The sequence below is a fragment of the Corvus kubaryi genome, unplaced genomic scaffold, assembly GCF_017639235.1.
Source record: "Corvus kubaryi isolate FWS band 111438036 unplaced genomic scaffold, C.kubaryi_AGA036_p1.0 split1-65, whole genome shotgun sequence".
In the NCBI taxonomy this organism is placed as follows: Eukaryota; Metazoa; Chordata; class Aves; order Passeriformes; family Corvidae; genus Corvus; species Corvus kubaryi.
This window is the reverse complement of record NW_024582080.1, coordinates 95759-122938: the sequence shown is the minus strand read 5'-3', so window position 1 is coordinate 122938 and position 27180 is coordinate 95759. Positions and strand designations below refer to the sequence as shown.

Below are 27180 nucleotides of genomic sequence, written 5' to 3'. Positions count from 1 at the left end.
CAAAGAGCAACGAGGTCGCTGGCTGTCAGCCTCCCGTTCTCCAAACCAGACAAGCGGAGAGCCCAGCGCTGCTCCTCGGCGGCACTTTTTTCTTGTTTAGGTTTGTTCGGGGTCCTTTGGTTTGGGCCCCGCCACGGGCGGGAGGGAGAGAGGGAGGGGGGTAGGGAGGCCGAGAGAGAGAGTAGGAGGGAGAGAGGGAGGGGGGGTAGGCGGGCCGAGAGAGAGAGTGGGAGGGAGAGAGGGAGGGACGTGGAGCGGGCAGGAGGAGGCATTGGCATCGTCGGCGCGGCGGCCCGGCGGACGGGAGGCGCCGGAGCTGCGGCTGCAGGTGGGAGCGGGGAGCCGCGGCCGGGCGGGAGAGCGGTCGGTGCCTTGCGGGGAGCACGGCGTTCCTGGCTGGGGCCGCGGGATGTGCCGGGGTCTCCCTCCGGATGCAGCGCTTGCCGAGCCGCGCGGCAGCTGAGCCCTGTCCTGCGCAGGGCTGCGCGGCGTCCCGGGGACATCGCCGGCGTTTGTCATCGCCGCTGCCTGCCCCTACCTGGTACCCGGCGTGGGGGGAGCAGCCTCTGCTGCAGAGGCGGAGCACGGGGGCTTTGCTGCTGCCCACTGCTCTCCGTCTCTTCCTCCTTTTACTGCAATCTGTGAAGTACCACAGATCAGTAGTCTTCCTCCTATCCATGTGGAAGGCGTTCCTGTTGAGTTACTTAAAAACAAACAGGCAAACAAAAAACCCCATCTCTGAGTTAGGCGCTTTTTAAAAGCACATTTCCATTGTTGCTGAGCTCTGCTTTTCGGTAAGCTTCTATAAGCATGCCAGGTCAGGACGGAAAACAGTTCAGAGTATTAACTGTCGAGTCTGCAAAACAGATGGAGAACCGCGGATAACGCGGTGGTGACTGTAATTCTCTATTGCTTCCAGGTACTTAACAACACCAAAAAATGAAAGCTTTCCCACTATGTCTCTCCATGCAGTAGCGCTCGCCAGCTTCAGCAGAACAGAAGTCTTCAAGCACCCCTACTCTGGAAAGGTGAGGCAAGGGAGACCTGTGAATGGTGGCTCAGTGTGCTGGTTAGTTTGGTTCAAAAACCAGCTTTTAGTTGTCAGTGGGTGTAGTAAATTATTTTAAAATGTTGGTTGAGTTAGCTTGGGAAACACAGTCCCAGTATTAGAGGCGGGGGAGGAAAAGGCAGACTTCTCTTATACTAGGAAGGTGTCAAACTGTCAGTGGGTTTTATTGGTTATGGCAGCGTGTTGTGCTTTCCATGCGCTTTTGTTGTTGTTGTATTTCCTTATCACTGCTCTTTAATCGCTTTTTTTTTTTTTTTTTTTTTTTTGCGTTTGTTGGTGGGGAGGTTTTGTGGCTTTTTAAATTTTTCTGTGATGTAGTTATAGTCATAGCATCTTGAAAGGAAATGGGAATCTTACCTGAATTCTCAGACCATTCTGATAAGAACCGAGAGATGGGAGCATTGTTTAAAAAAAAGATAAAAATCTTAAAACTCAACACCCTTAATAGCTGTGCTTACTGATAAAATACTTGCCTTTATCCAGCTGTTGGGCAGTTGGGATACTTGCATCCTAAGAGGTAGAGTCTGTTAATTGCTGGTATTGAAAACAATTTTTTTAAATTTAATAAAATAATTTTAAAATATTTCCTACTTTATCCACTGATATTGACAATATGATATTTATATGGATAAAGCCTGCCTGCATGCCAATTTCTCAAAAGTAGTGCAGAGGAGGAAAAGATAGAAAACACTAGCAGATACTGAAGAGAGTATTTTTTTTAAGAATTAGCATAATCAAATGCTAAATATTTTAAATTAAACATACTATTTTTGGCTTGAAACGTTATTCTCCATTAAAAGGGAAATTCTCTGTGGGTTTTAAGTCCTTCTTCTTTCTGTGGCTTTGAAGCGTATCTGGACAAGATCTGTACTCTGAGTCACCTCAGTGTTCCACGTAGGAAGTGTAGAGGTCAACAACTCAGGTTGGCCAAGGACAGTACGCCTTTAACTCCCTTCTCTTTGTATGGGATCACAGTGTGCAGGAGAGGCTGAGAGGAATCCTGTTCGTGCTTCAGTGTGCAGACATTCTCACTGCTGTGGGGAGAAGGCACAACACCTTGGTTAAGTGCTTTTTAAGGATGTGCATGTAGGAGCAGGGCATCCCTTTCATTTCCCTGGTTTCTGTGATGTGCTCTGCAGGTCCATGACATACTTGAGGCAGTAGGGAGGTGGGGGGACAAATTTTAGGTCCTCACAAGGAATTGATGAGCTTAGGGAGGATACCTGTTGCTTTGCTATCCTCAGTATATCATAGTCTCTTGTTGGAATTAGCCCCTGAGTATCTGCACTAAATTGCTTCCGTGGTTCAGCTTACTCTGGTTTGACAGTATGGTAAATCCAGCTTGAGGGTAGAAATACTGAATTGGAAGCGTCATGACTGCACAAAGTGAAGTGCTGATCTGGTATAAACCTGCTCAGGGAGTTCAAATGTATTCAGAATTTTGGTCAGCTTATACTGGCAGGCTCTTATGCCAGGTTGAGTATTATCTATCTGTGTCACCTCTTGCTTTATGCTGGGTCAGTCACGTTGCTGATGTGAACCACATGTATTGTGTTCTATCAAATTAGGTAATGTGACCACACTTCCTCCCAGTTGTTAGAGCTGGGAGATCAAGCAGCACGTGGATCAGATATTTATGGAGTTGGAGCCTCATAGATTTATACATCTAAATAGGCCAATGCTTCCAGATACAGATTGGTGGTTCCTTGAATTCTTTTCTACTCTATTGCTGTTGTTTTGGTAGATACACAGACATCCTATCCAGCATTTTGTCTCATTTGTGCCTTATGCACATGTTTAATCCTCCTGCTGTGGAGAGTTTGTTTTGGTCACCTGCCTTCTGGAGTGAATTGAGAGGTGCAGAGCTGAGATGCCAGCGCTCTCCAGACAGTGCGTGCTTCTGGGGAGATTTTCAGGCAGCCAGAAATGTAGGCACTAGTTAGGTGACTGTCAGCATGCTTCAGAACAGTGTTCTTTCTGCTGGCATGACTGTGAGACTGAGGGTATCATTAGCAGAGTGCTGTTATCTTATAACCAAATTGTCTGCCTCTCTGTTCTCCTTGTAGTTAAACCACGAAAGCCTAAAGGTGGCGTTCACCGACTCAGCATGTTCTTCAAATCCCTCAGTGAGGATTAGCTGCCTTGCTCCAACACCTCAAATCTCTGTCCTTTCAGGTAATGCCAGCTTGTTCCAAATTGCTTCCCTCTGGGAAGTTTAGCTGGTGCTTGTAGTGCTAGCAAAAGCTATCGATGTTTGTGTGTACTAACCAAGTCTAATTTGTTTGAAGAGGGTTCTTTGCGTATTGGCTTTGAGGGTGGTACAACGTTAATATACATTTTACGATTTGCAAGCATGGGTGATTTTTGCCTCTTAATGGTAGTTTCGTCATTTTAGTTAATGCTGACATTTTTCATGTGAGGGTGGATCAGGTTGCCCGGGAAAGTTGTGGATGCCTCATCCCTTTAAGTGTTCAAGGCGTGGTTGGATGGGACTCTGAGCAACCTGGTCTACTGGAAGATGTCCCCACCCATAGCAGGGGAGTTGGAACTAGGTGATCTTTCAGGAGCCTTTCAGCCCATAAAATTTTATGATTTTTTGATTATAACACTAAATGTTTTGTTTTGCACAGAGAAGATGATGTTTGCATCCCAAATTAAAGTATTCCTGTGCAATCAAAGTGCCAGTAGTTACCAAAATAGCTTTCTTTTCCTGAAAAGACTGAAATGTTTGTTTGAAAGTCAGCTAGTTTTAATTTTCCCATTCCTGTCCTTATACTGCCATGGCTGGCTGTATTGGCAAGATGTTTCTTTGCAAGTGCAGCCAGTAAAATGTGGCAGTTTTGCTGCTATTTCTGCAAGAGCTTTATCCTGGTAAGTGGCAGGTGACTGATCCCTATTACTAACATATGCTGGCTGGCTGATTTTGACCTAGCTTTACTAGGATAGCTTTGCTAGCAGCTCTTGCAGTATATCTTATATGTGATGGTCTCGTTTTTTTCAGCTTTTTCTTGATGAGCACTGGTCTTTATAAGGACTTGCTGTTCCAAAATACACGGGTTTTTTGTTTTGGTTTTGATCCCTTCAGTAGTAAAGTCTCTTATCATGTAGTTTGAGTGCATGCAGGCTTCCAGGTGAGACACTCATGGAGAAGTTTACTGTTTTCCAATGAGAGCAACCTCTGGGCAAAGTCTGCAGTGTGCAACACTTGCTGCTTTTTCACCAGCAGTGTTTAACATTCCTCGTGGTCCTAACTAGGAGTTCTTTGTCCTGGAAGTGATTCTTCTTGATTGCATCTATTCTTAGAATTTTACAAGTGACTTATCTTCCCCAAAGGAGATAGTTGTTAACTTCATTGTGTTGATGTGGTCGATCTTTCTTCTTTAACTTTGTGTCTAATCTCTCAGTTACTTGGATTATGGCAGTTCCTCTGAGGATTTTTTTTGTTTGTTTATTTTTGGGATTTTTAGATTTATTTTGTTTTCTTCAAGGTATAGTTTTGTTGTTCATATTGTCCTTCAAAAGCTACTGGTTGCAGTGCACACTTCTGTGTCCTGCTAATGTTGCTATGTCTGCCACTAAAAGCAGTTTTTCCATTTTCTGTTGACCTACAGTTTTGCAGTAGATCACTTAGGACCTTGGCAGTGCTTTTGACTCTTTCAGAGGCATTATAATGATCTTGCTGTGACAGAGCTAAGTTTGCTGTGGTTTTGTCTAAGTGTTGCCACCCCATGAATTATGGACTGAAGTGTACTTTAGCCATTTCTGCTCTGACTGAGCTGAAACACACAAGCACATTGACTGTGTATTACTGAGTGTATTTTTTGTTACTCCTCCTGCTCTATTATCTTCCATATGTCTCGCTATAATGTAATCTTCTCTTCTATTGGCAGTAGGATCAGTACCTGTATTAGTAATAGTTTTGTTATCCTGTTTTGTAGAACGGTGATGTTTTTGAGCACACTGACAATCAGTCACCATTAAAGTCTTAGCTAATTGTGTTTGGATAGCAGCAGAATACTTTACTGTTGGTTTATTACATAGCCTTTATCAATGACAGAATTGGTTCCTGAGTGCAGAAAGCAAGAGCTTTCTTGCAGGAAGAGGCCGCAGTAAGTGGTGAGTGAATTCAGTTGTTTACTGTCTTCTCACCTGTGTAAAAAACAATATGCATTTTCTTCATGCTGTGTATTAATCTTTTCTTAGTATTGTTTCCTAACCTCTTGTTTTCTTCTATTTTCTGAACAGATGAATCTTCAAGGCCAGCAGTGATTGGACATGCTGGAAGTTTTGGATCATACCCAGGCAGTGCGGAAGCTATCAAAGACATTCTTGTGTCTGTTTTAAATGCATCTGGTTTGAAGCCGTCTTTGGTGTTGGAGCAGAGCACAATGCAGGCAGCTGAGCATCCGGATAGTGATGTGGAACAGTGGGAAGAAAGCAGCACCGGGGATAGCCGTGATGACAGTGACAGTGATTCTGCACATCACAACTCTGCCTGTGCACAAACAGACATTCGGTTTACAAGGCCTCGGGCATGTTGGAACAACGCAGACTGTGATTCCCCCAAACCTTCGCTGGATACTTTCTCCTGTCCCCATTATACTGATGGAGATCCTGCTGCTTCCTCCTTGAGTGGTTTCACTCTTTCGGGCATGTCCCCTCTGAAGCGTGACTGCTTTACCCAAGTGACATTAACAGGCGGCACCGTCACATCCGCTGTTTTGCATTCTGGAAAAGAATCTTATACCTCCCCTGAAAGAGACTTGGCTTTCACGAGATTGCTTCCAGATTCAACCGTTGGTAAAGCAGATCTAGTGGAATACCCTTATGCTGTGGAGCCTGCGTCTCTCAGCAACAGTGACAGTGATTCTCCCAGTGGCCCTTCCCAGTCAGAGCCAGTCAATCCAACAGGTAACTTTACAGCTGCATTTTTGTTGTAAGATCTCTGTGCTAGGAAAGACAACTGTAATTGAAGTGGGCCTTATTTATGGTAATTGCAAATTTGACAAATGCTGTCCTTCAAAATAGGAGAGAGGGGAGAAAGAGCTTAAAAACCGAGGAGAACCAGAGGGTTGGACTCGGTAAAATGGGAGACGCTCACGCTTGCAGTAGGCATCTCTCAGCATGCAGAAATGCTTTTGTAATATTCAGCTGTTGATAAAATGTAAAAATTGCTGAGCCGTGAGCAATGTAGAACATCCACTGGATGAACTTTCTACCAGCTTTATCTTGTCTTCACTGTTGCCCTTTTCCTCCTAGCAGATAGCATGGATTGGGGCACTGAGTAATGAATCATTGGTGTGTGTGGGCTCCCTGGGTCATATTGTGTTTGGCAGGAGCTGGAGGAGAGGGAGTCCTCGGATGCTGGGATTTTGGAGGCAGAGCATTAACATTCAGTTTGTTGTGACTGAATTGGCTTGTTCTGGAGTGGGACTGTTTTTCCTTTTCCCCTTTCCAAGTGTTGGAGGTCTTGGGGCGACAAACCCCCATGTGATATAGAACAGATTCCTTACACCTCTCACCAGTTTTCCAACCATATGGATATTCCTGTGTGTTGTCTGTGAAGAGGACTGGCTGATGGCTGCTAGCAGAGGGTACCCTTTGAGCAGGGTGCCCCCTGTCCCTGCAGTGTCAGGGGGCTCTGGGCAGTGCAGGCCCCTACTAGGTGAGGAGATGTTCAGTGGGAAAGTTCAGCACATGCCCCTGAGATGGCTGGGGGAGCAGCTGGGCTGGCCTTGGGGCTGTGTGTGTGCCTCCATGAGATGTGCCAGTCTTCCTGGGCTGCAGGCTGGAGTCCCTGCCTTTTGGCTGGGGCAGCAGAACAGTCCCCTCCAGTTTAACACCTAGTATTGACAGTAGCAGCCTTTGGTACAGCAAGATTAAGTATTTGCATTTTGTGTATAAAGGGTGTTAGTTGTATCTAAGGACTTAGTTTAGGACCACAAATAAATTCAGGTGGATGGAGCACCTCTTTTATGAAGACAGACAGAGCTGGGGTTGTTCAGCTTGAAGAAGGCTCCAGGGAGACCTTGTAGCAGCCTTCCGGTACTTAGAGGGGGACTTACAAAAATGGGAAGGGCAATTAGATATTAGGAAGAAATCCTTTACTGTGAGGGTAGTAAGGCACTGACACAGGTTGCCCAGGGACGTTGTGGATGTCCCGTCCCTTTAAGTGTTCAAGGCCAGGTTGGATGGGGTCCTGACCAACTTGGTCTAGTGAGTGATCTTTGAGCAACCTAGTGTAATGGGAGGTGTCTCTGCCCATGGCAGGGGCTTTGGAGCAAGGTGCATTCCAACCCAAACCATTCTATGATGATAGATTATAGGCTTCAGAAAAATGTTGCAGCTGAGGTCTCATTTTTCTACTGGAGTAAAAGCAAAGAGCAGGGAGTGTTCATCCTGCTTTTGTATTATAAAAGAATATTACAAAGGCTAGGTTTTGTTGGTTTGTTTTGATTTGGGTTTTTTCTTGTCCCTTTGGTGAGTAGTAGTCCTAGCAGTGACGCTCCACTGACCTCCACTTCCAATTTCTGATCCTTTCTAGCTATTCACCTGGAGCTCCTCCAAGGTGTAAGCTGGAGCAAGGTCTCCAACAGGCACGTGCCGTTGCAGGACTGTGTGCTCTTAATAACATCTCTGTCATCCAGGACAGGCTGTCGTCAACAGTTCATATGTGACGATGATGGCTGTTTCCGTCTGCTGCGTGTTGCGTTGGCTCCGTGCCTTTGAGAAGTGCCCGTCAGGGAGAAGGAAACCGCACCCAGCAGTTGGGGCTGGCTGAAGGCAGTCACACGTGTTGGGTCTGGAAAACACAGCCCAGGCTCTCAGGGTCAGCTGGGACTGTGAGGCACGTGCGTAAGAACAAATACATTGTTCGTGACTCGACCTTCTGGCACGAGTCAGATGTGTCACAAGCTTGTGTTGGGGTAGCAGCGCTGCTGGCTCTCCAGAAAACAAAGGGAGCAAGGAATCTGGCAGCCAGGTGACTAAAGAAGAGCATCCTTGATTTTACTAAAATATACCCCTGGTAGGAGGTAGGATCCTGTTGGACACTCAACAATGTGGTGTGTTCTGTCTGCCTTAGACTCAGGCCTTTTCTGTACAAAGTGAAAACTTCTGCATTTCTTCATTCCTTGTTGCTTTTAACCATTTAACTTGCTACTGGGTAGCTTGGGTAATGAGGTCTCATTCTCTCCTGCACTATCCAGTACTATGGGGATGTGAAAAGTGAATAGCAAAATGAAAAAGAATAAACATATAATGCCTAATTTGAGGGCAGGAATTACACAGTAGCAGTTCATGACTTGCTATTCTTTTGACTGCTATCTCAGAGATGATGGTTTCTTCCAGGAGAATTGCTGAGGGATGCACAAGATACAAGAAAATTATGTAATATCACTTAAATCAGAATAAATTTTTTTTTTCAGTGGGATTTAATTTTTGTTTAGTGGGATTTTCTGCTGGTCCCCTGAAATTCCTACAAGGCCTTGTTCGTATGTGTGAGACCACCAGAGAATGGCCCTTATTCAACCTTTTGAAAAGGCTCTGTAACTGTTAATGAAGAGCTTGTGACTGAGTTCAGTGTTTTCTGGGGGCTTTGTTGTGGCTGGTGTGTCACTGACAGTTCACAGGCTTGTTCTTGCTTTTAACCCCTATGCACATCAAGGCCACTTCCTTCTCTGGCTCTTAGGGCTCTTTCTGCAGCCCCAGCAGCCTCCTGGCAACAGTGTTCAGGAGCAGAAAGGCAACCAGATAATTTTTCTGCATCAGACCCAGAGCTGCATCCCATTGCTGGATGTGCTGGGCTTTTTCCCTGTGCTTCTTTTACATTCTTTTTACTTAAAGATACAAGTGGGATGCAAGATGTAAGCAAAGGAGAGAGCTCCCATTAGATTTCAAAATTATATTTAAGATGAATTGCGTCTTATGTTTTAAAGAGAAAGGAATAATTTTCCCATTTCCTTATTTCTGCTTATTGTTTTTAGTCTAGAGAGTAGTGTTTGTTATCTTAACTGATGAGAACGTAGTCTTTATCAAGCTATAGAGTTTACCTACTAAGATGAATCATCAGGTAGGTATGAAAATAACTTAATTAGGCCATTGAATCTGTTTTGAAAAGTCATATTGTGAGTTTTTCCTTCATGGTATACACAATAGAGGTATTAATAATTCTGTACAAAAACTCCTTCTGTGTCGCTACGCTCAAGCACAGTATTGACTTTCTAGCCTGATGTCATCGATGCTCAGGGAAGTGTTTCTTTAAGTAAGGTAATATAAATAATTCAAACTAAGCCTGGGAGTCAGTGCCCCTTAGTTGGAGAAAAGGTTTACATAAATTATGATCATATTTTGTGGGAACTCTTTAGCCTGTCTGTGACTTTTAAACAAAATTAGGAAGGGCATTTTTTAAAAATAAAAAGCCATTGATTAAGATGTGCTCTTTGCAAAGGCTTTAAATGGTGTTTGTGTGGTGGCCATTTGCCACGACATATGGTCTGTTTTATCCTGTAAACATCATGAGAGTGAAACAGAAACAGTGTGAGTTCAAGTCCAAGAAGAGGTAGTAAACACCATTAAACACGATGTGTGCTCTGCTGTACAGTGAAAAGCTCTTATCGGGGAAAAAGAGATAAATTTTATTTCATGTACTCATCAGTGACAAAACTGCACTTCTGGGAAGCAAGGAATACTGGACATACAACTATTCAGTATGGGTTGAGTTTGGAAGCAGGAGCGAGACTTCCTTAGGGTATAGAAACATAATGGCAAAATGTTTTCCAAGCTTATTGTAGTTACACAATGTTAGAAGTGATATGGTGAATCTTTTAAAGCTGGTGCATCTCTCTGCATGCCCAGACAGCAGTGAGATTTGTGTTTCTTCCAGCAACTCTGAATGAGCAGAGTGCAATGTTAGCTGGCTGTGTCACCAGCTGCAGAGCATCGCTGCCAGTCCAGCCTCAGGTTCTGTTTGTGGCTGTCCCCAGCAGCTCAGGCCATTGCTTGGAGAGAACTGGTGTGGGAATGCAGTGGTGCTATCACAGCACAGCATTTAAACCGTGTTTCTCTGGTAGTTGCTGTTCATGCTTCAGGTTGCCAGAGTGGTTCAAATGCCGTGTTTCTCTCATTTTTCTCCTCCTTAGCTTCCACCACAGCCTCCAGCCTCCATAGTGTTCAGTTTTGGGGAAAAAAGTTTGCTTTGCTTTCTGGAAGTCACTGTGCACGCATTGTGGGAGCTGCAGAGAAAGAAGTAACTAATAAAAGTTCTTGTTATACCCACAGGTTCTACTTCCTCTTTGAACATAAGTGCTATACCCTTGAATCGTTCATTGCAGGACATCTGCATGCTTCCAGAGGATGTGGAAAAGGTGAGGACAACAAATGTTATTGTCATAATGTTTTTTACGTTTTATTGTGGCAAAAACAAATGACAAGAGGTATTTCTCAAAGAACTTCCTGATAGATGTACTAATCTTCACGAATACACTATTTTCCCTCTTCTTGCCCTCTATGAGTGAACCTACAAATATAAAATGCCATTTCATAATTTGTTTTCTACTCTTGACCCATTAATTAAACAATTCAATTATTTTAAAATAATGGAAATATATATAGGAACAATGTACAATTCTCCGTTTCATTCCATCATTTCCGCACACATTCCTTGAAAACAAACTTTAACATTAGTAACTTTTAAGTTATATTAGAATGTTGCATAGAATTTGTTGCAGCTGCATACATATGGATGGGATTTACCTCATGCTTTTACTGTCAAAAGGTGGGGAGAGGATGGGTTTTTCTGTGTGTGTGCTTATGATGAGCATGTGAGATTTGCTGTCAAAGAGTTACTGCCACACATAACTCTGTGTGCTAAATGTCAATGTTTTCCAACAGTGGAAAAAGAGGGGTTAATGGATTGCAATGGGTAGGATTTAATATAGAAGAGCTTTAAAAATGTGCCTAGAAAAGGAGATTTTTTTTGCTGGACTGTTTGCATGTGGTCCCATGTCCTGGGCTCAAGAGGTAATCACCTTTGTGCACAACACTGGTTTTACTGGAGTGGCTAGTTCTGCATTTGATTTGAAGCTCTCAGCATCCGTAAGGTGCACTTCAGACAACTAAACCCACTCAATAAATCACACACTAAAACTCAACAAACTTGAACTAGCTTTTCATGTTGCTTTTTATGAAAGGTGTTTCAGAAAGGACATGAAGTTTCTCAGTCTGTAATGTGGGACCTAAACCAAAAGTAATTTGCTTTCAGACACCAGGAGACCAGTGAGTAGGTATCTGGATTAGAAACCACAATCTGAGTGTTGAGTGAGGCAAGATTTTATCAGCTACTACCACTGTGCAGAGACTGGGGGTTGATGGGATTACAGGTTAAAAGATAGTGAGAGCTCAGTCCATTATGAGCAAGGCTTCCATTAAAAAAAAACCAACCAAGCAAAACCCCACAAAACTCCAAATACTTTTAGCTTGTGAAAGAATCTCTTTGAACTTTAGGACTGAAAACTAAGGTATCTGTGGTTTCAGCAAGTTCTGGAGTTGTAGTTGTGTGCCAGGAAGGAAATGGGTCAGATAATCTTAAAGGGGTTTTCCACTGATGTGAGTGGGAGGGAACAGAAATGAGAAAGTTGGTGTGTCACAGTTGAGTTGGGACTGCTTTGTAGGGTGAGGGATCTATCAGTAGGCAGAGCTGAGAGCTGATAGTCATGCTGAGTACAGGAGTCACTGTATTCTGTTTCATCTTGCAATGCAGCTCTCTCAGATATGCTCATAATTGCTTTTATCAGCAGGGCATGCTGATAGGCTGTGCTCTGCCACTAATTTGAGACTTTTTGAATCTTCAGAGTAAGAGATCTCTCCCAAAAGGAGAAAGAGCTTTTTAATTATTTCTTTGCTAGTGGAAAGATAGCAAATTCCTGGACTCTTAAAGTTCACTGAAAGTTGTCTCTGGAGAAACTGTGCACCAAGCAAGTAATATTAATTAGTGTTGGGGAAAATATAAAAGTCTCTCCAAACACCCACAGGGACTTGGGTGCTATCTAATGCTGAGATTAATCTTGCCTACATGTATTTGTCTGTGAGCAGTGAGAAAGCTGTGCTGTCTGTTGAGCTCCTTAGGATTTAGCTATTCCTAAACACTGATGTTTTTCTTCATGGTTCCCATACAAGTTGAGGGGATGTAATGAATACTGATGTCGAGTGGTACAATTTTCTGAACATAAGCCACTTTTACAAAGCTTTAATTATCTTGCACTCAGAATCTCTAGCCTTGGATACTGCCATAGCTTTTTAGATGTAAGTTTAGGTTTGCACATGGTAGTTGAGGGGAGAAAGGGAGAGTATCCTGGGTGTCTCTGGGTTTCCACCCGGGTGCCTGAGTACAACTATCTCTCCACAATGTATCCACTTTTGTGCTGAGACTGGTCTGGGGCCTATGCCAAGGCCGTCAGCAGTAGCTCAGAGGGGGCTGGTGGGATGCTCTGTTAGACCTCAGGAACCAAGGGATGCAGCAGTGATATTAGGACAGGGACCCCCAGATTTGTGTGGATGTCTCATTGGTCCCTTTTCCTAGAGAATGGGTGACCAGGGCAGGCAAGATGGCAAGTGTCATCATGAGGAAGGGTTGTGTGGTTTGGAAATGCTACAGTGAAGCTTTGGAACAGCTACCTTTTATTTAAGGCAGTGGAAAGCCCAGGGCAGCCAGGTTTCCACTTACTCTTATCACAGTCTTTCTATGTAGCATTGAGCTGACTGTGTAAGATATCTCACTGCATATTCCCTACTTCACTGCCCTAACTCTTAACGCATGAAAACCTTTTCCTAGCTCCTGTACTTCCCACCACCTGAAGATCTACACTCCATTCAAAACTTGCCACTTCTGGCCCCCTCCAGCTCGCATGTGTGCAAAACTGCTTGTACACATTGTCTTGAAATTAAATCATGTTAAATAGGTTGCATACTAAATAATGCAGTGTAACTAGAAGACTACATCTCTGAAATGCATACATATATATCAGTTAGTCATGTAATCAAGTTCATTTTTATCTAATACATGGGTAAGATAAAAGTAAATTGTATGTTATAATCAAGGGTGAGACAATTATCTGGGCAGTTGCCTTTTGCATATTGTTTCTGGATTGCCCTTGGGGTGGTTTTTTTGAATTTAGATAAAAGGTCAGGCATGTTTACATTTTTATTTATGGAGTTGAAAAAGTACGGGGGAAAAATTATATATTCCACTTAATCTTAACTAAATATCAAATATGCTGTGTACTAATGAGCATTTTAATCTTGTGTCCAGGAAAATGCACACTTTTTTGTTGCAGATATGATTATAGCATCACTAGAAAAAATGAAATGTAATATCCTAAGCCAACAGCAAGCAGAGTCCTGGGGTGTGGAGGAAACAAGTGGATCAGATGGCAGCTATCACACTGATTCGGAGTTATCTTCTTACCTTGGAGTGAAGAAGTCTGATTCTTCTGTTACCTCTTCAGACAGTGGTTATGAAGGCAAGTTACTTAATCTAGAACATAACCTTGTCTGAAAACCTTTGCTGTTTGTTTCCATGCAAGCAAATACCAAATAAATTGGGGCATTGCTTGGAACCAAATCCTGTTACCTTCCTTGAGTCTCTGGAGAGCTGGGTCCATTGAGGATCATTATGCCACAAGTGTTTTTCCTGTGGGTCACATACTTCCTTTTGGATGTTCACACCTGTGTTTTATTAATTATAATTATTTTTTACATTAAAATGAAAATGTAAGGTTTAAATGCCACAAGCCAAGCATGACTCTCCACAGAGTGTGCCTGTAGCTGGCTGTTTTTCTTTCTCTGCTTAAATCCAGTGGTTTTTTGTTTTGTGGATTATTTTTTTTTTTTTGTGGTAGTATTTGCAGCTTGGCTCTTTCCTTTTGTGTTTGCTTCTGCGGTATGCAGATTAGGCCATGCAGTTGGTTTGAGTGAGACTTCCCAGAGTATTCATTCACATATAGTTTAAGACAAGATAATAAATACTCCTGGCATTATAATGCTTGAGTCAGCACATGCATTTTTAAGTAGATTTTAGTCTCTTGAATAGTACAGATCTTAGTGATGAATCTTAAGTCTAAAGTCTAAATTACATGACTTCTGTGGAAAAATGAATGGTGTGCTTGGACTTGAGAAGGGGAGACACCACTGGTAATGTAAAAAATTGGGGGTTATCACTACAAGATTCTGGCTAAGTAACTGCAGGACATGCACTGTATGACAGACTCCCAAGAACTGGCCTCTTCTGTGTATGTATAAAAACAACTAAAATTGCTCTATAAATGCAGTCTGTGTGCTAAAGTTTTGGTAAGTGATGAAAAATGTAAACAGAATTGCAGCTACTTATAGATGCTGGAAAGGTTTAACTGATCTTGTCCTTGTCTTGGACAGGCTGTGCTTTGCTGCCTGTCAGCTCCCCAGTGCATCTGCCATCACATCATGAGGTTACCAGATTTTGTTGCCACACTGACTCAGAGGATGAATATGTAATTATTGGTGAGACTTTAAAATTGTAACTGTAGAAACAGATTTATTGTTCAGTTGAATCTATTCCATTGTTTGGGAATTCTCTTGATTTAGTAGATGTTATTGTAGGAGAAATAACATGAGAAAATGGGAACAATTATGTATGTGTAGCTCCTTATTACAGCACATGCAGCAATACCAGACTGCTGCAGGATTTCCTTTCTAGGAAAGAATATCTTTTCTGGTCTGAGAGTGTGGTGAGCTGGCCCTGGCAAGGTGACCACCAAACCACTCTGACGCTTCCCTTTTCCATTGGAAAGGGAGACAAAACATAACAAAATGCTTGTGGGTTGGATAAGGACAGAGAGACATCACTCACCAAAAACTGTCACAGACAAAACAATCAACTTGGGGAAATAAATTTATTGCCAATCAAATCAGAGTAGGGTAATGAGAAATAAAATCTAATTTTAAAGCACCTTCCCCCCCACCTCTCCCTTCTTCCTGGGCTGAACTTCACTCCCAATTTTTCTATGTCTTGGGACTTCCCACACATCCTGTCAGGAGACTGCTACAGCATGGGCTTCTTCCCTCTAGGTCACAGCCTCCTTCAGGCATCCTCCTGCCCCTGCCTGGGCTTCTCCACAGGCTGCAGGTGGATCTCTGCTCTGGTGCCTGGAGCACCTCCTGGCCCTCCTTCTCCACTGACCTTGATGTCTGCGGCGCTGTTCCTCTCACATATTCTCACTCCTCTCTCCAACTGCAACTGTGCGGGTTTTTTTTCCTCCCATCTTGACTCTGTTATCCCACAGGCACTACCACCATGGTTCATGGGCTCAGCCTTGGCCCATGGTGTGTCCCTTCTGGAGCTGGCTGGCATTGGCTGTCTCAGACATGGGAGAAGCTTCTGGCAGCTTCTCACAGAAGCCACCGCTGTAGCCCCTCCTGCTACCAAAATCTTGCCTTGCAAACCCAACAGAGGGACTGAAGTTATGTCTAAGGATTAAACCAAAGCAATGTGCATGAAGAAAGTGTGAAACTGGCACAACCTCAGTCCACTATAGCAACATTGTTGGAGAGAATTTAGGACATGATTATTTCCTAATGAAACAAATTGACTCAGTTTTAGGCAGCCTCTCCCTCTGCTTCAGGACTAGAGCAGAATGTCTCTGTTCTCTTATGTGCTTTGCTTCCCCTTAGGGCATCCTGAGTTTAGTTTGGTTTGCTTCTGGTTTTTAGACATACAGAAATGGAAACCCTTAAAAGTAGTCTGTGCAGCTTTTAACCTCTGTTTTATCTTCTCCTGATAACAAATGGATTTTTATTGTTCTCTCTGGTTTTAGAGACTTATTTTTTCCTGTCATCTTTCCCTGATCTAGAAATGAAGAACAAACTCCCAAAAGACTGCATACCTAGTAGCAAGAGTTACTTTGAGATATATAAATGGGGAAACATTTGTCTTGAGAGCAATAAGCATGGTCAAAACTAACACTACCAATGTGAACACCTTGTTGACATAAGCATATCGTGTCTGTGTAAACATAATGAAGTGTGTCCTTTAATTGCATTAATCTCACCTGTTACTAATGTGTTTATAGCATTAGCTGGTATGTTTGTGATTGGTGTCTCCAAATATCTGTCAGTGTCCAGAAAAATTAATGTGGCCTCTCTTGGCTCTGTACATTATTATTTGAGTGCCTTCTGGCTGGACCTTGACCAGCAGGCACTTAGTCTCTCCTTACAATTTCAGCTCTTGAAGGCAGGCCCATGTTGATTATAGGATGCAAAGGTATTAGGGAGTATTCTTCATCATGTCAAAGATATGCAGAGGAGATAAGACTCCTTATGCCTGTTTTACAACTAAGGCTGAGGTTATTTCCCACATCCAACAAGGATGTTGTAAAGATGAATATATTTGAAACTGACACTGTGGTAAGACAGAAAGTAGATTTAAAATGGTGCTGAGTAACAGATGCTTTGTTTCTTAAATGGCTTGATAAAATTTTCTCCTTTATTGCAGAACTTGAAGACCTTGAAAATCTGTCTGTTGCCCCTGATAAAAGGTGTGTATCCTTAATAGTCCCATGGCACTATCTTTTCTGCTGGAGCAGTTTTCTTGTGGTTCTTCTGGCTGGGGCTGGGAAAGATGTGGGAGTGGTAAATTGGGCCCTCTCAAGGAGGGGGAAGGAATGCTGCTTGACAGCAAATGTCTCTGATGCTTGGCTTAGCAGTGTTTCTCTGGTCCCCCAGTCTTGCTGGAGGGCGGTGTCTATGGCTCTTTGAGGGCCTGGGTGTATCAAAGAAAGAGGGTAGGAATGAAGGAATGGGAGAACAGTTTTCAGGGATGCAGAAAAGGCAGCAGAGATTCCGATGACATGTTGCTGTTTTTCACTGACAGTATTCCTTACCTTTCAGATCATCTTTTGAACCAGGCAGCAATTCTGCTGAAGCAACAGCCCAGGAGTTGTGCAGAGCTTTCAGAAAATACTGGTTGCAGACAGACTCTGCAGTTCAGCTGTCTGGTTGCCTGAGCTCGTCTAAGCAGAGAGTGAGTCTGATCTGAAAACAACGAGCTCTTTATTCAATTCCCCAAATAATCATGGTCTCACTGCAGCTGCCTCACTGCTAGGAGAAGGAGGAAGCTACATTAAAAAAAAAAAAAAAAGAAAACAAATACAGATGAGTGCTTACAGTTTTTTAGTTCACTTTATCTAAATTTTTAGAAAATGTCTTCTCTCTCTAGCAATTTTCAGCACATTTAAAATGTGTAGTTGTGAACAATCAGGATGTGCTTTCTTCTGGGACTGATATGAGGGAGTTTGACTGAGGGGGCATTACATGCAGGTGAAAACTGAACTTTAAAATACCAGAGTATAAAGGGAGATAAACATCTCCCATAGCATTTAACCTATGTCTAGCTGATGGGCTGGTTGTCTTCATGAGCTTGTCTTTCCCAATAGTCTGTGCTGAAAGAAGAGATTCCAAGAGAACTTGAATCCAGTTTGAATCTGGCTGAAGAAATAAAGATCATATCCAAGTTAAGAGGATCTTCTGGCTGGTCCCCACCAAGATCACAGATTATATTTAATATTCATCCTTCAGTCAAGTAAGTTTTGAGGGATCTGGGCATTGTCATTTAGTATATGATGGGGAAAGCTGATGGAAGGAGCTTGGGTGATTAACGGATCTAGTGCACGTGCAGATGATCTGTGAACGTATCTAGAGCTGGTGCATGGCACAGCCTTCTGCAATGTCTGTCACCAGCCTCACTAGGAAACAGATGGCATCTTTTTCCCACTCTTGGCATGCTGTGATTGGCACAGGATGTGCAATTTTCCATGTGATAATACACGTACTCTTTGGTGTTACAGTGGCAGTGTACTTAGCTCCTGAAAATGTCATTTTGTGACAGTACCTGGAGAATATTCTTGACTTTCCCCACTTTTCTGCTAATATTTTATGGATAGCTGGTTTTCAGGAAGTGGGGGGAGGCACCAGGTCATGTGTGAGGAAATAGCTGTTTCACCCTATGTCAAATGCTGTTAAGTGCAGACAGTAGGCAAACTGGCTGTTCCTGGGTTACTGCAGGTTCAGTTGCTTTTTCTGTTGCAAATGTGGATTTTCCATCTCCTAACCCCATGATATTGATGCCACCTTAAGAAGTGGAAAATAATTTAGGTATTTCAACAAGCATTACAGAATCTCCTTTCTTCATGTGGAGGAGTAGGAGTCAGCTCCTGAGGTGGACATTCTCCCTGTTGCCAGTGTAGCTCTTTTGCACTTTGGAAGAACGTTAACTAAAACTGTGGTTTTGGTGCTGAAAGGTCTAACTATTTGCTTTTGTATACAGGAGAGATGCAGTGGTGGCTGCTCAAAACTTTACATGTGTTGGTTGTGGAACCCCGATAGAAAGCAGTAAGTATTACCAAAACTGGCAAAAAAAATCCCCTAATAAATGCAGTACTAGTCATCAGATTATAATCCTCACCAACACAGATATACCACAATTTTTAAATTATCTGAGCTAGAAGGAAAATCTCATTGTTGGATGTGCCTGCAACAGTAAAACAGACAGTGGGATCTTTTTAGCATCTGGAATTTTTCATACAATACAGAATACAATATTTGATAGATGTCCTTCTTATACACAATAAAAATTTAAAAAATCAACCACAAAACAGAAAAAAACTATTAAAAAAAGCAAGCTTCCAGGCTGGAAAGTGCTGATTTTACATAGTTGGTACTTTTAATAATTCTTTCCCTGTGCCAATTTAGACATTCCCAGAAGTCTCTAAAAAGAGACTTCATGCAAGCTTATGGAATCTGTGGTTTTGTTCTTTTGGGGTGTCTCTTTAAAAGTTTTTGTTTCATTAGATCTTGATCACAAAAAATCTTGCCTTTTTTTTGTTTGTTTTTGGGGTTTTTTGTGTGTGTTTTTTGGTTTGGTTTTTTTTGTTTGTTTGATTTTTGTTTTGTTTTTTGCTTTTTTTGTTTTTTGTTGTTGTTGGGGTTTTTTCGTTTCTGATATTTTGTGAGAACTGCTTGAAAGCACAATGATTTAGAGAACTGACAAACAGACCTTACCTAAGAAATCTTTGAAGTGGCACTTAAGTCTTGTTCTGGGTCAGCTCACAAGAGCAGCATTTGTTATGGCCTGTAAAGTATCAACAATCGATGATGGCACATTAACTTGAGCAAATAGGAGGTGCTGTAATAGCTGGGAAAAACCCCACAAATCTCTTGATGTGAAAAAGTATTATACAAACATGACTCCAAAATTGGTGCAAGTATTTTTGTTGTGTATTTCATCTAGTGTTCCTTTTGTGGGTAAAGCAACAGGGGTTTCACTAAGATCTTATGTTGATAATTATAATCAGTTGAACAAATGTGGAAATGAGGAAAGCTTTGTTTTAATGCCAAGTATAAACCTTGTACATGTGTTTACCACAGTAATAAAACCCCCCACTTTAAAAATAAAACAAAAAATCCCTTTCCCTTCATTCCAGTAGATGAATTATTCAGACAGAATAGACATACAGACAAGAGTTATGTCCCATAAGTTTTTAAAATCTTCACAATTTCATTGCTGTCTACCTGCAGAATATATCAGGAGACTCCGCTATTGTGACTACCTGGGGAAATACTTCTGTGACTGCTGCCACAGCTATGCCCAGTCTTCTATTCCTGCTCGAATACTTTCCAAGTGGGATTTCAAAAAATACTATGTGTGCAACTTCTCCAAACACCTACTGGACAGCATATGGCAGCACCCCATTTTCAATGTGTCGTGTATTAACAAAACCCTCTACACAAAAAGTAAAGAAATGGACAGGGTCAGGGTAAGTGTGGCCATTTTTTTTTAGGAATTTCTGAGTCTGAGAGTTTCAGGAAGAATTCCTTAGGGCAGGATGTCCTGTGTGTGTATGTGGTAAGGAGGAGGGTTGTTTTTTTCTGATTTATCCTATCACCAGTTCTGGGACTTGCCCTCTTTTCCCTCAGGTGAAGGGGGCAAAGGGAGGCATTTCCAACCTGTGCCAGAGGTCTCCTTAGCCCTGTTGTCTTTGGGAGATGTTTCCTTAGTGGTTTCCAGTTTTAGTTCATGTTAGGGAGTTGGTCTCCTGCAGTAAATATTTACATCTTCCTGGCTTTTGGCTGTTGGAAAGTTCTGTAATTTTTCAGTGACTCCTTAATTTTGTGGGCCATTAGGGGAAACACCCTTAGCTTATGTAAGAGCTGTACCTCCTACTGCTTCTGGAAGAGTGTTCTGCTGAAGATTACAAGTAGGCATGTGTTCCCTTCTTGGCTGAGGAGACACTTACCTGTTCTTCCACAGATGTGGGTCTAGCATGCATCAAGACCTGCAGCCATTTTTGGCATTAGGACTTGCTTCACTTGTCAGGGAATAAAAATAGCCTTTGCCTGCCTTTGGCTTTTGTGCATTAGAAAATCCATTTGTTTAGTTCTAGGCTAAGTGTAAAGTTTAGTTTATTAGGTGTCATTTGGTGTACTTGCTGACTCAAATAGTGGTGTTCCTCACTTATGAATATATAAATGCAATGCTTTTAATTTAAAAATGATTTTGTTTTTCTCCTCCATCTTTTAGGAGGTGCAAGAACAGCTTTTTCATTTAAAAAAGCTTTTGAAAACCTGCAGGTTTGCTGAAAGGTATGGACTGTGATAATGCATGAAAAATAGCTTCGTAAAATGTACATGACATGCTTATAGAGCCTTCTTCTCTAGAGGCATTTGGGTGCCATTTTAAGTAAGTTGATACGATCATTAGAGAGCTCCAATAACAAAGCTGCCTTCTATTGCACTGCAAATGTTGAATGCAGTACAAGTGGTGGCTGTTTGTTGTAATATAGTTTGGTTTTAAATGTTGAATGATTTTAGTTAGGTGTGTATTTTTTCCTGTTCCATCTCTCTTAGGTTCTCACTCATTCTTAAAAGCTCAAAGATACTTATCTCTCTGAGAATATTTGTCTTTTAAAAATGTTGGGTTTTTTTAAATTAACAAGTATGTTCCTTAAGCATTTAAAGATTTCTTCCAGAAATCTGTCATAATGCTAAATTCAGTTTATTCTATAAAAATATTCATATGAAAGTAGTAGTAACCGAAAGTGATAAAAGCCAAAACATGGCCTTACTTGTTGCTAGAAGTGAAAGATTTTTGGTGTTCACCTTCCCAAACTGTGGGCATAACTAATACATAGTCATGTGAATAATAAGACTATCACTTCAGAATTGCTGACCTTTTTAAGAGCAGGTATAAGCAAAATAAGATATAAGAGTAGGTTCTGTTTTCCCTTTGACATAGAGCTCTTCTTTATGCATCAGTTACATGTTGTTCACCAAACTCAAGCAGAAATATGTTTTTGTCTCTCTTCTGTTCAATTCCCTGTGATTCCATTACCGAAATAAGTATTAGGATCATCATTGTACCTTCTATCTGCATCAGTGATAGTTTAAAAGCAATATCTCTATTTCCAGTGTTCACCTGCTCAGCACAAGTGTATTTTCACCCAGTAGTGACCTGTGCAGGATAAAACCACTCAAAGTTCTCTTTGCAAAGAAAATAAATAAGCCTAGCTTATTATATTAGATACTATATGGGATTTTTGCCTACTGTTCCTGAGGTAGGAGAGAACCCTTTACACATTATTTAAGGATTGCTGGGATAACTGTGCATTGCAGCTCCAAAGCCTGAGGAATGCGTGTTTAAAGCAGATAATTTATTCTAAATCCCAAACCTTCCAATTTTTATTACAGCCACCTCAAATTGGGAGGGGAGGTAGGATATAGCATGAACTTGCCTTGTATAATCCCCATGTGACTAGAGAAGTGAAAGAGGCTTATTCTGGAAATACACTTGAAAAACAACTTTTTTAAATTTTAACTGGGTTTTATTTCTCTTTGCAGTGTGCTGAAAGAATTTGAACAGGTCCCCAGCCATCTGACGGAGGAGCTGCATCTCTTCTCACTGGATGATCTGGTGAAGATCAAACGAGGGCAGTTACTGCCCCTTCTTAAAGACATTCTGAAGAGCTCCACCTCTCATGTAGATGGCTGTGAGGTAAGGAAAAAACAGGGCTTTTAGTGTCCTTGCAGCTGCTACTGTAAGGAAATATCCCTGCTACCATTCCCAAATGATTTTTTTCTTAGGTTTCAATTCAAGCTTTTTGCTGTCGTTGTAGCTCTGTCAAGCGAAAGGGTTTATCTGTGAATTCTGTCAGAGCGCAGACCTTCTCTTCCCATATCAGACTGCCAAATGTAAAAGGTGCACAGGTATGTTCCAGACTGAATGTTTTTCTTTCTTCCTTGGGGGAATTTTGGTGTATAAAACTGTTTAGACTTATTTTAAAGATTGAGAAGTAGCTTCACTGAGAGCATGTATATTTGGAAACCATGGGCAATGTGTATCTTTGAAAACCAGCCTGTGGCAGCTGTTTTGTATCAGTGAATTCAGAGAGCAAAACCAGGGATTTGCCTGGCCATGGTTATGCTTGCAGGGGGAGGCTATTTTTTGGGTCTACGCATGAGAGAGCTGTTTTATCAGATCTTGCCAGCATTCATTGTAAATTATCACAGTGGTGGTTGTTGTCCTGGCCTTGCACTGCTTCTGTTTACTTTTGTACTGATATGTACGTGATAGAACATCATTCAAGGAACACAGCTGTTGATTCATTTTTTTTAAATTCTGCTTTTTTTTTTTCTCTCTCTGAATGCTACTCTGTATGTATAAAGAGTGCAAAACATGCTTTCACAAAGCATGCTTCAAGTCTGGAGGCTGCCCCAAATGTCTGCGGATCTCAGCTCGGAGAACGCTTTCAGAAACTCCATCACTGGTGCCTCAGTGAAACTGGATTCCTCTGACTGCTGACTTCAGAAGATGCTCAGAGCCAAATCTTCAGGTGCATGACTAAGAGTTAAATAATGTTGTTTTAGACATTAGTGTTTTTAATGCATGTCTCCTTTATGGGGGGTAAAATAAAAAAAAAATAGACAAAAACCAAACATTAACTTTATTATCCTCATTGAAAACTCACCCTAAAGGAGTTTCATCTTGACTGGTGACAGACTGGATGTTAATTTTTTGGGAAGCCTTTTGTTGCTGTTTTGTCCGTGTATGTAAGATTTTTAATACTATATTTTTTCATGTAAAAATGATTCATCTCTGTAATTCTGCAGATAATGTGTAGATAGTAAGTGAGCGTTGGAAGTCCTTGCCTGCGTTCAATTTTGGAAATTGGGGGAAAAGTGGTAAAGCACAAAATCGTTCTCTGAAAAGCTCTACAATAAATGGAAAAGACTTGTCTGCAAGTTTTAGGCAGATGCTAATCTGAAATTGTTATGACAAATGCTTATTGTGAACCAATGAATTTTTTCTTTAAACACATCTATGCAACAGCTTGTGGTGGGTTGACTTGGCCTGCTGCTAGGTGCTCACCCAGCTGCTCTCTCACCCCATTCCTCAAGAGGACAGAGGGAGAAAATAAGGTGGAAGAGCTCACAGGTTGAGATACAAGCAGGGAGGTCACTTGCCAACTACTAGGTGAAAAAAAACCCTGAATTGGAGAAAATTAAATGTATTGTAAGTTAGAAATTGAGTAGGGTGGTTAAAAGCAAAGACCAAACCAGTAATTTTCCCTTACCTCACCCACCCATTTTCCAGGCTGAACTTTACTTCTTCATTCCCAATTTTTCTACCTTATAGCCTGCCCCAAGCGGTGCAAGGCAGATGGGGAATTTGGGTTGCTGTCAGTCCATAACTGCTCCTTTCTTTGCTCCTGCCTCCTCACACTTTCCTCTGCTCCAATGTGAATCCTTCCCATGGGCTGTAATCTTTCAGGATAAACCTGCTCCTGTACAGGCTCTCCAGGAAGATGTAGTTCCTTCAGGAAATATTCATATGCTCCAGTGGGGTACTTTCCTTGGACTGCAGGAGAATCTGTGCTCTGATGCCTAAAGCACCTCTTCCTCCTCCTTTTTCACTGACCTTGGTGTTTTTGCCGCTGTTTCTCATGCTCTTTCTTTTCTTAGAGGTATCACCATCTTGGCTGAGGTGCTCAGCCATGCTCTGTGGTGTGTCCATCGCCGCTGGCTGGCAGCAGTTGCATCTGGCATGGGCCAGTCGTGGCCTCTTCATGCAGAGGCTACCATGCAGTCAGTCACCCAGTGCCAACATCCCACCACCTCCACCAACTACTCCACTCTAGAAGTTATCTTTCTAGAGCGCTTCGAAATGGGCAGAGGGACAGTGAGTGATCAAGGAGAGATGCTCCTGTTTAAATCCACCCTCACACTTGGAGACCAAGTCCTTGCCTGAAGGTGAAGTGCTGGAAATTGAAAGCAGCTTTCTTTCCTGGCCTGGTTGGTTACTTCTAATGAAGGCCTTGCCTTCAGAAAGGTGGAGCAGCTGCTTGAACCTGTAAAACTATTTTTCTGTTTCTGTTGTCAAGTACCAATGCACAGAGAAACCCCAGGACCTGAAAGCACATATCAACATTCTGATCTCTCCAATGGGGTGCTGTTAGTATTTTGAATTTTTTGGTCTCATTTTGTTCATTTTTTCTTCCTCTCCTCATCTGCTTGCTCTACCGTTTAGCAAGGAAAGGATCTGTTACCTGGGACTGCGTAAGTCCACCTCCACATTAATGTTCACAGTACTACTAAGCTCACTAACACTTCCACTAATCTATTTTTGATGTGATCAGAAACAGCTTACCTACTTACTGCTCTGAAGCAAGATTAGCATCTCTTACACAAGATCACCAGTGCAGGATAAGATGTGGTGAGAAAAAGCCTGCTTATGCAGCTGACTGTATTTAATATTATGCAAGAGTAAATTCTCATTTGAGTTGGGTGCACGACTAACTGAATCACATGAAAGGCCTTGCTGCAGGGATTTTGTGCTTATGAAGGAGGAGATGTGAATGATCCTTCTGTGGGATAACCTGCAGGGCAGCTGAATATGTCTTTTTCACTATTCATTAATTTAAAAGAGCTGATCTGGTTTCTGGCTGTGCTTTTCATGAGTGTTCAAGTCTTGCTAAGCAGTAGCAGCGCACAGGAGGGGGAGCATTGGACAACACATTTTGTGCATCAAGTGTTGATCCTTCACATCTGCTCAGTTCAGTCCAGGTCTCCATAGAGCCTGTACAGCCGGTAGTTATTGCTACGTACCACAACACAGATTGCAGCAAGAGCAGATCCTCAATGACTCTATAAAGCTGGAGAGTGGAAGGCCTGAGAGTATCAACATGCCTATAGTCCAAATAAAACTGGTTAAAATGTTCTGCTGCTGAAGCTAAAGTAGGAAGAACTAAGTTGTGAGATGCCAGCAGGTTGGTCCCAAGTTGGAAGGAGTAACAGAGGTGACTATTTTCTGCATTTGAGAGGATACTGCTCTTGACTGTTGGGTCTGGAGGAGGATCATACCAAACACACTTGTCTGTTTGCCTGAACAATGATGACTAAAGCTCATTCTTTACTGTGGGGTTTTTTATGTTGCCATGTGGATACAACAGGAGCCCTGCTGAGGACACTACTGGAGGAGCACTCTCAGGGGCTTTGGAGGCAGAAAAACCTGTTCCTAGCTACCTGCCTGCCTTACTTCAGAGGCAGAATTCACATAAAGACAGTATTATTAGTAATTTCCATAGGCACAAGGTTTCAAAGGAATATAACACTAACATCACACTCTTGCAGTTAGCAACATTATGCTTTTCCAATTGTTATTTGTTAACACTGATTTGTTGTATTTTCCTTCTTAGTTTCAGCTGTGAGTTTTCTGGAGGTGAAAGTGCTTTGCTAAGGCTTTGTGCAGTGCATTAAAGCCAGGATTTTTCATGATGCATCATACAGCTATTACTGTAAACAACAGAATGACACTAATTATCAGGTGTAGTATGGTCTCACAAATTCAGGTTGTTGCGACTGTAAGCAAGTATGTCAAGTACTTAGGTCTGTATAACTCCACCCATCAATGGTCAGGATCCCATAAAAAGTGCTGAATTCAGGATTAAGGAGGAACTGAGTAAGAAAAAATGCAGTCTTCTGAAGGCCTTATTTCAATGGTCCTTTCCAGTGAAAATTTTTTCATTGCCTGAAGGTCTTCTCCTCAGGCCAAGAATTGCCCTAGTCAGAACATCTTGATTCCAGTTTCCTGTCAGCATTGCATGTGATTAGCAAATGGTGAAGTCTGCTTGAATGATGGACTCAAGAGAGCCCAGGGAACAGGGCAAAGTGCTTGTGGAGCATGTTTCAATGCCAGCTCTTGGCTGGCAGCATAATTTTATTCAAGTGCCTGTCTTGTCCCAGCACTGTGTTGCTGATGCTGTGAACAGTGCAGTGTCTGGATCCTTATGGAGCTGTTTGGACAGTTGCAGGAGTTGAGCTGGACTGATTTTTTGACAGCTGCTCCCACTGCCCCTGTCTCACTTACCTGCAATTATCTGACTCGCTTTACTTCCCCAAGCAGCAGCAGCAAGAATCCTCTTGGATTCCTTTCTCTGCTCAAGTCAAGGCATTTCCAGTTGTCCCTAGAGGCAAAATGAAACAGAGATAAATCCCCAATATTACCAGCCCCTGTTCTCCTAGGCCTGCTTGTTTTATTCACCTTTTAAACCACTTGCCTCTTTACAGCCCAGATGAATGTCTTTATGATAAAACAAAATAAAATAATAAAATACTTTTGCTATTCCATAAGCTAAGTGATACTAAGGAAGATGTTTGGGGAAGAAAAAAACAACAAAAAAAGAAGGAAATCCACTGAGGTATTGTCAGCCTGAAGAGAGGAAAAAGTGCTGGCAGCTCCTTAGGAAGAGCTGCCTGCTGCCTTAGGAGACAACACTAAGAAGCATTTTCTGGAAGAAAGGGTTCAGAGTGCCTTGCATAAATCAGAAGTAATATGGTGGTGTGGTCACTTCAAAGCAAGTCAATGACTGCCAAAATGCTGCTGTTGTGCATCAAGGAGCATGATGTGGGAAAGGAGAATTTATTTGCCTCACTTGGGAGCAATTTTACTGTGCTCTCATCTCTGTCCAAGAGTTACTGTGAATCAAGCTCCTCCTCCCTGAGTTCTCAGAAGGTGAAACTAAAAGCTGTAA

The 27180-nt window shown here is 42.2% G+C and overlaps 1 protein-coding gene across 3 annotated transcripts; it reads left to right on the top strand.

The window, feature by feature from the left end:
- On the top strand, positions 1-23417 carry RUBCNL (rubicon like autophagy enhancer). Of its 3 annotated transcripts, none has more exons than XM_042014248.1 (16): positions 1-100; positions 920-1028; positions 3136-3244; positions 5315-5980; positions 10349-10434; positions 13377-13587; positions 14498-14602; positions 16593-16635; positions 16988-17120; positions 17533-17678; positions 18423-18487; positions 19673-19911; positions 20676-20737; positions 21992-22145; positions 22267-22357; positions 22817-23417. In XM_042014248.1, the coding sequence occupies exons 2-16, from the start codon at positions 957-959 to the stop codon at positions 22927-22929; spliced, it is 2295 nt and encodes a 764-aa protein (XP_041870182.1). In that variant the 5' UTR covers positions 1-100; positions 920-956; the 3' UTR covers positions 22930-23417. The 3 variants fall into 3 exon arrangements, with proteins under 3 accessions (XP_041870182.1, XP_041870181.1, XP_041870180.1); XM_042014246.1 differs by lacking the exon at positions 1-100 and adding an exon at positions 251-328; XM_042014247.1 differs by lacking the exon at positions 14498-14602 and having other exon boundaries at positions 11-100.
- The last annotated feature ends 3763 nt before the right edge of the window (positions 23418-27180 follow it).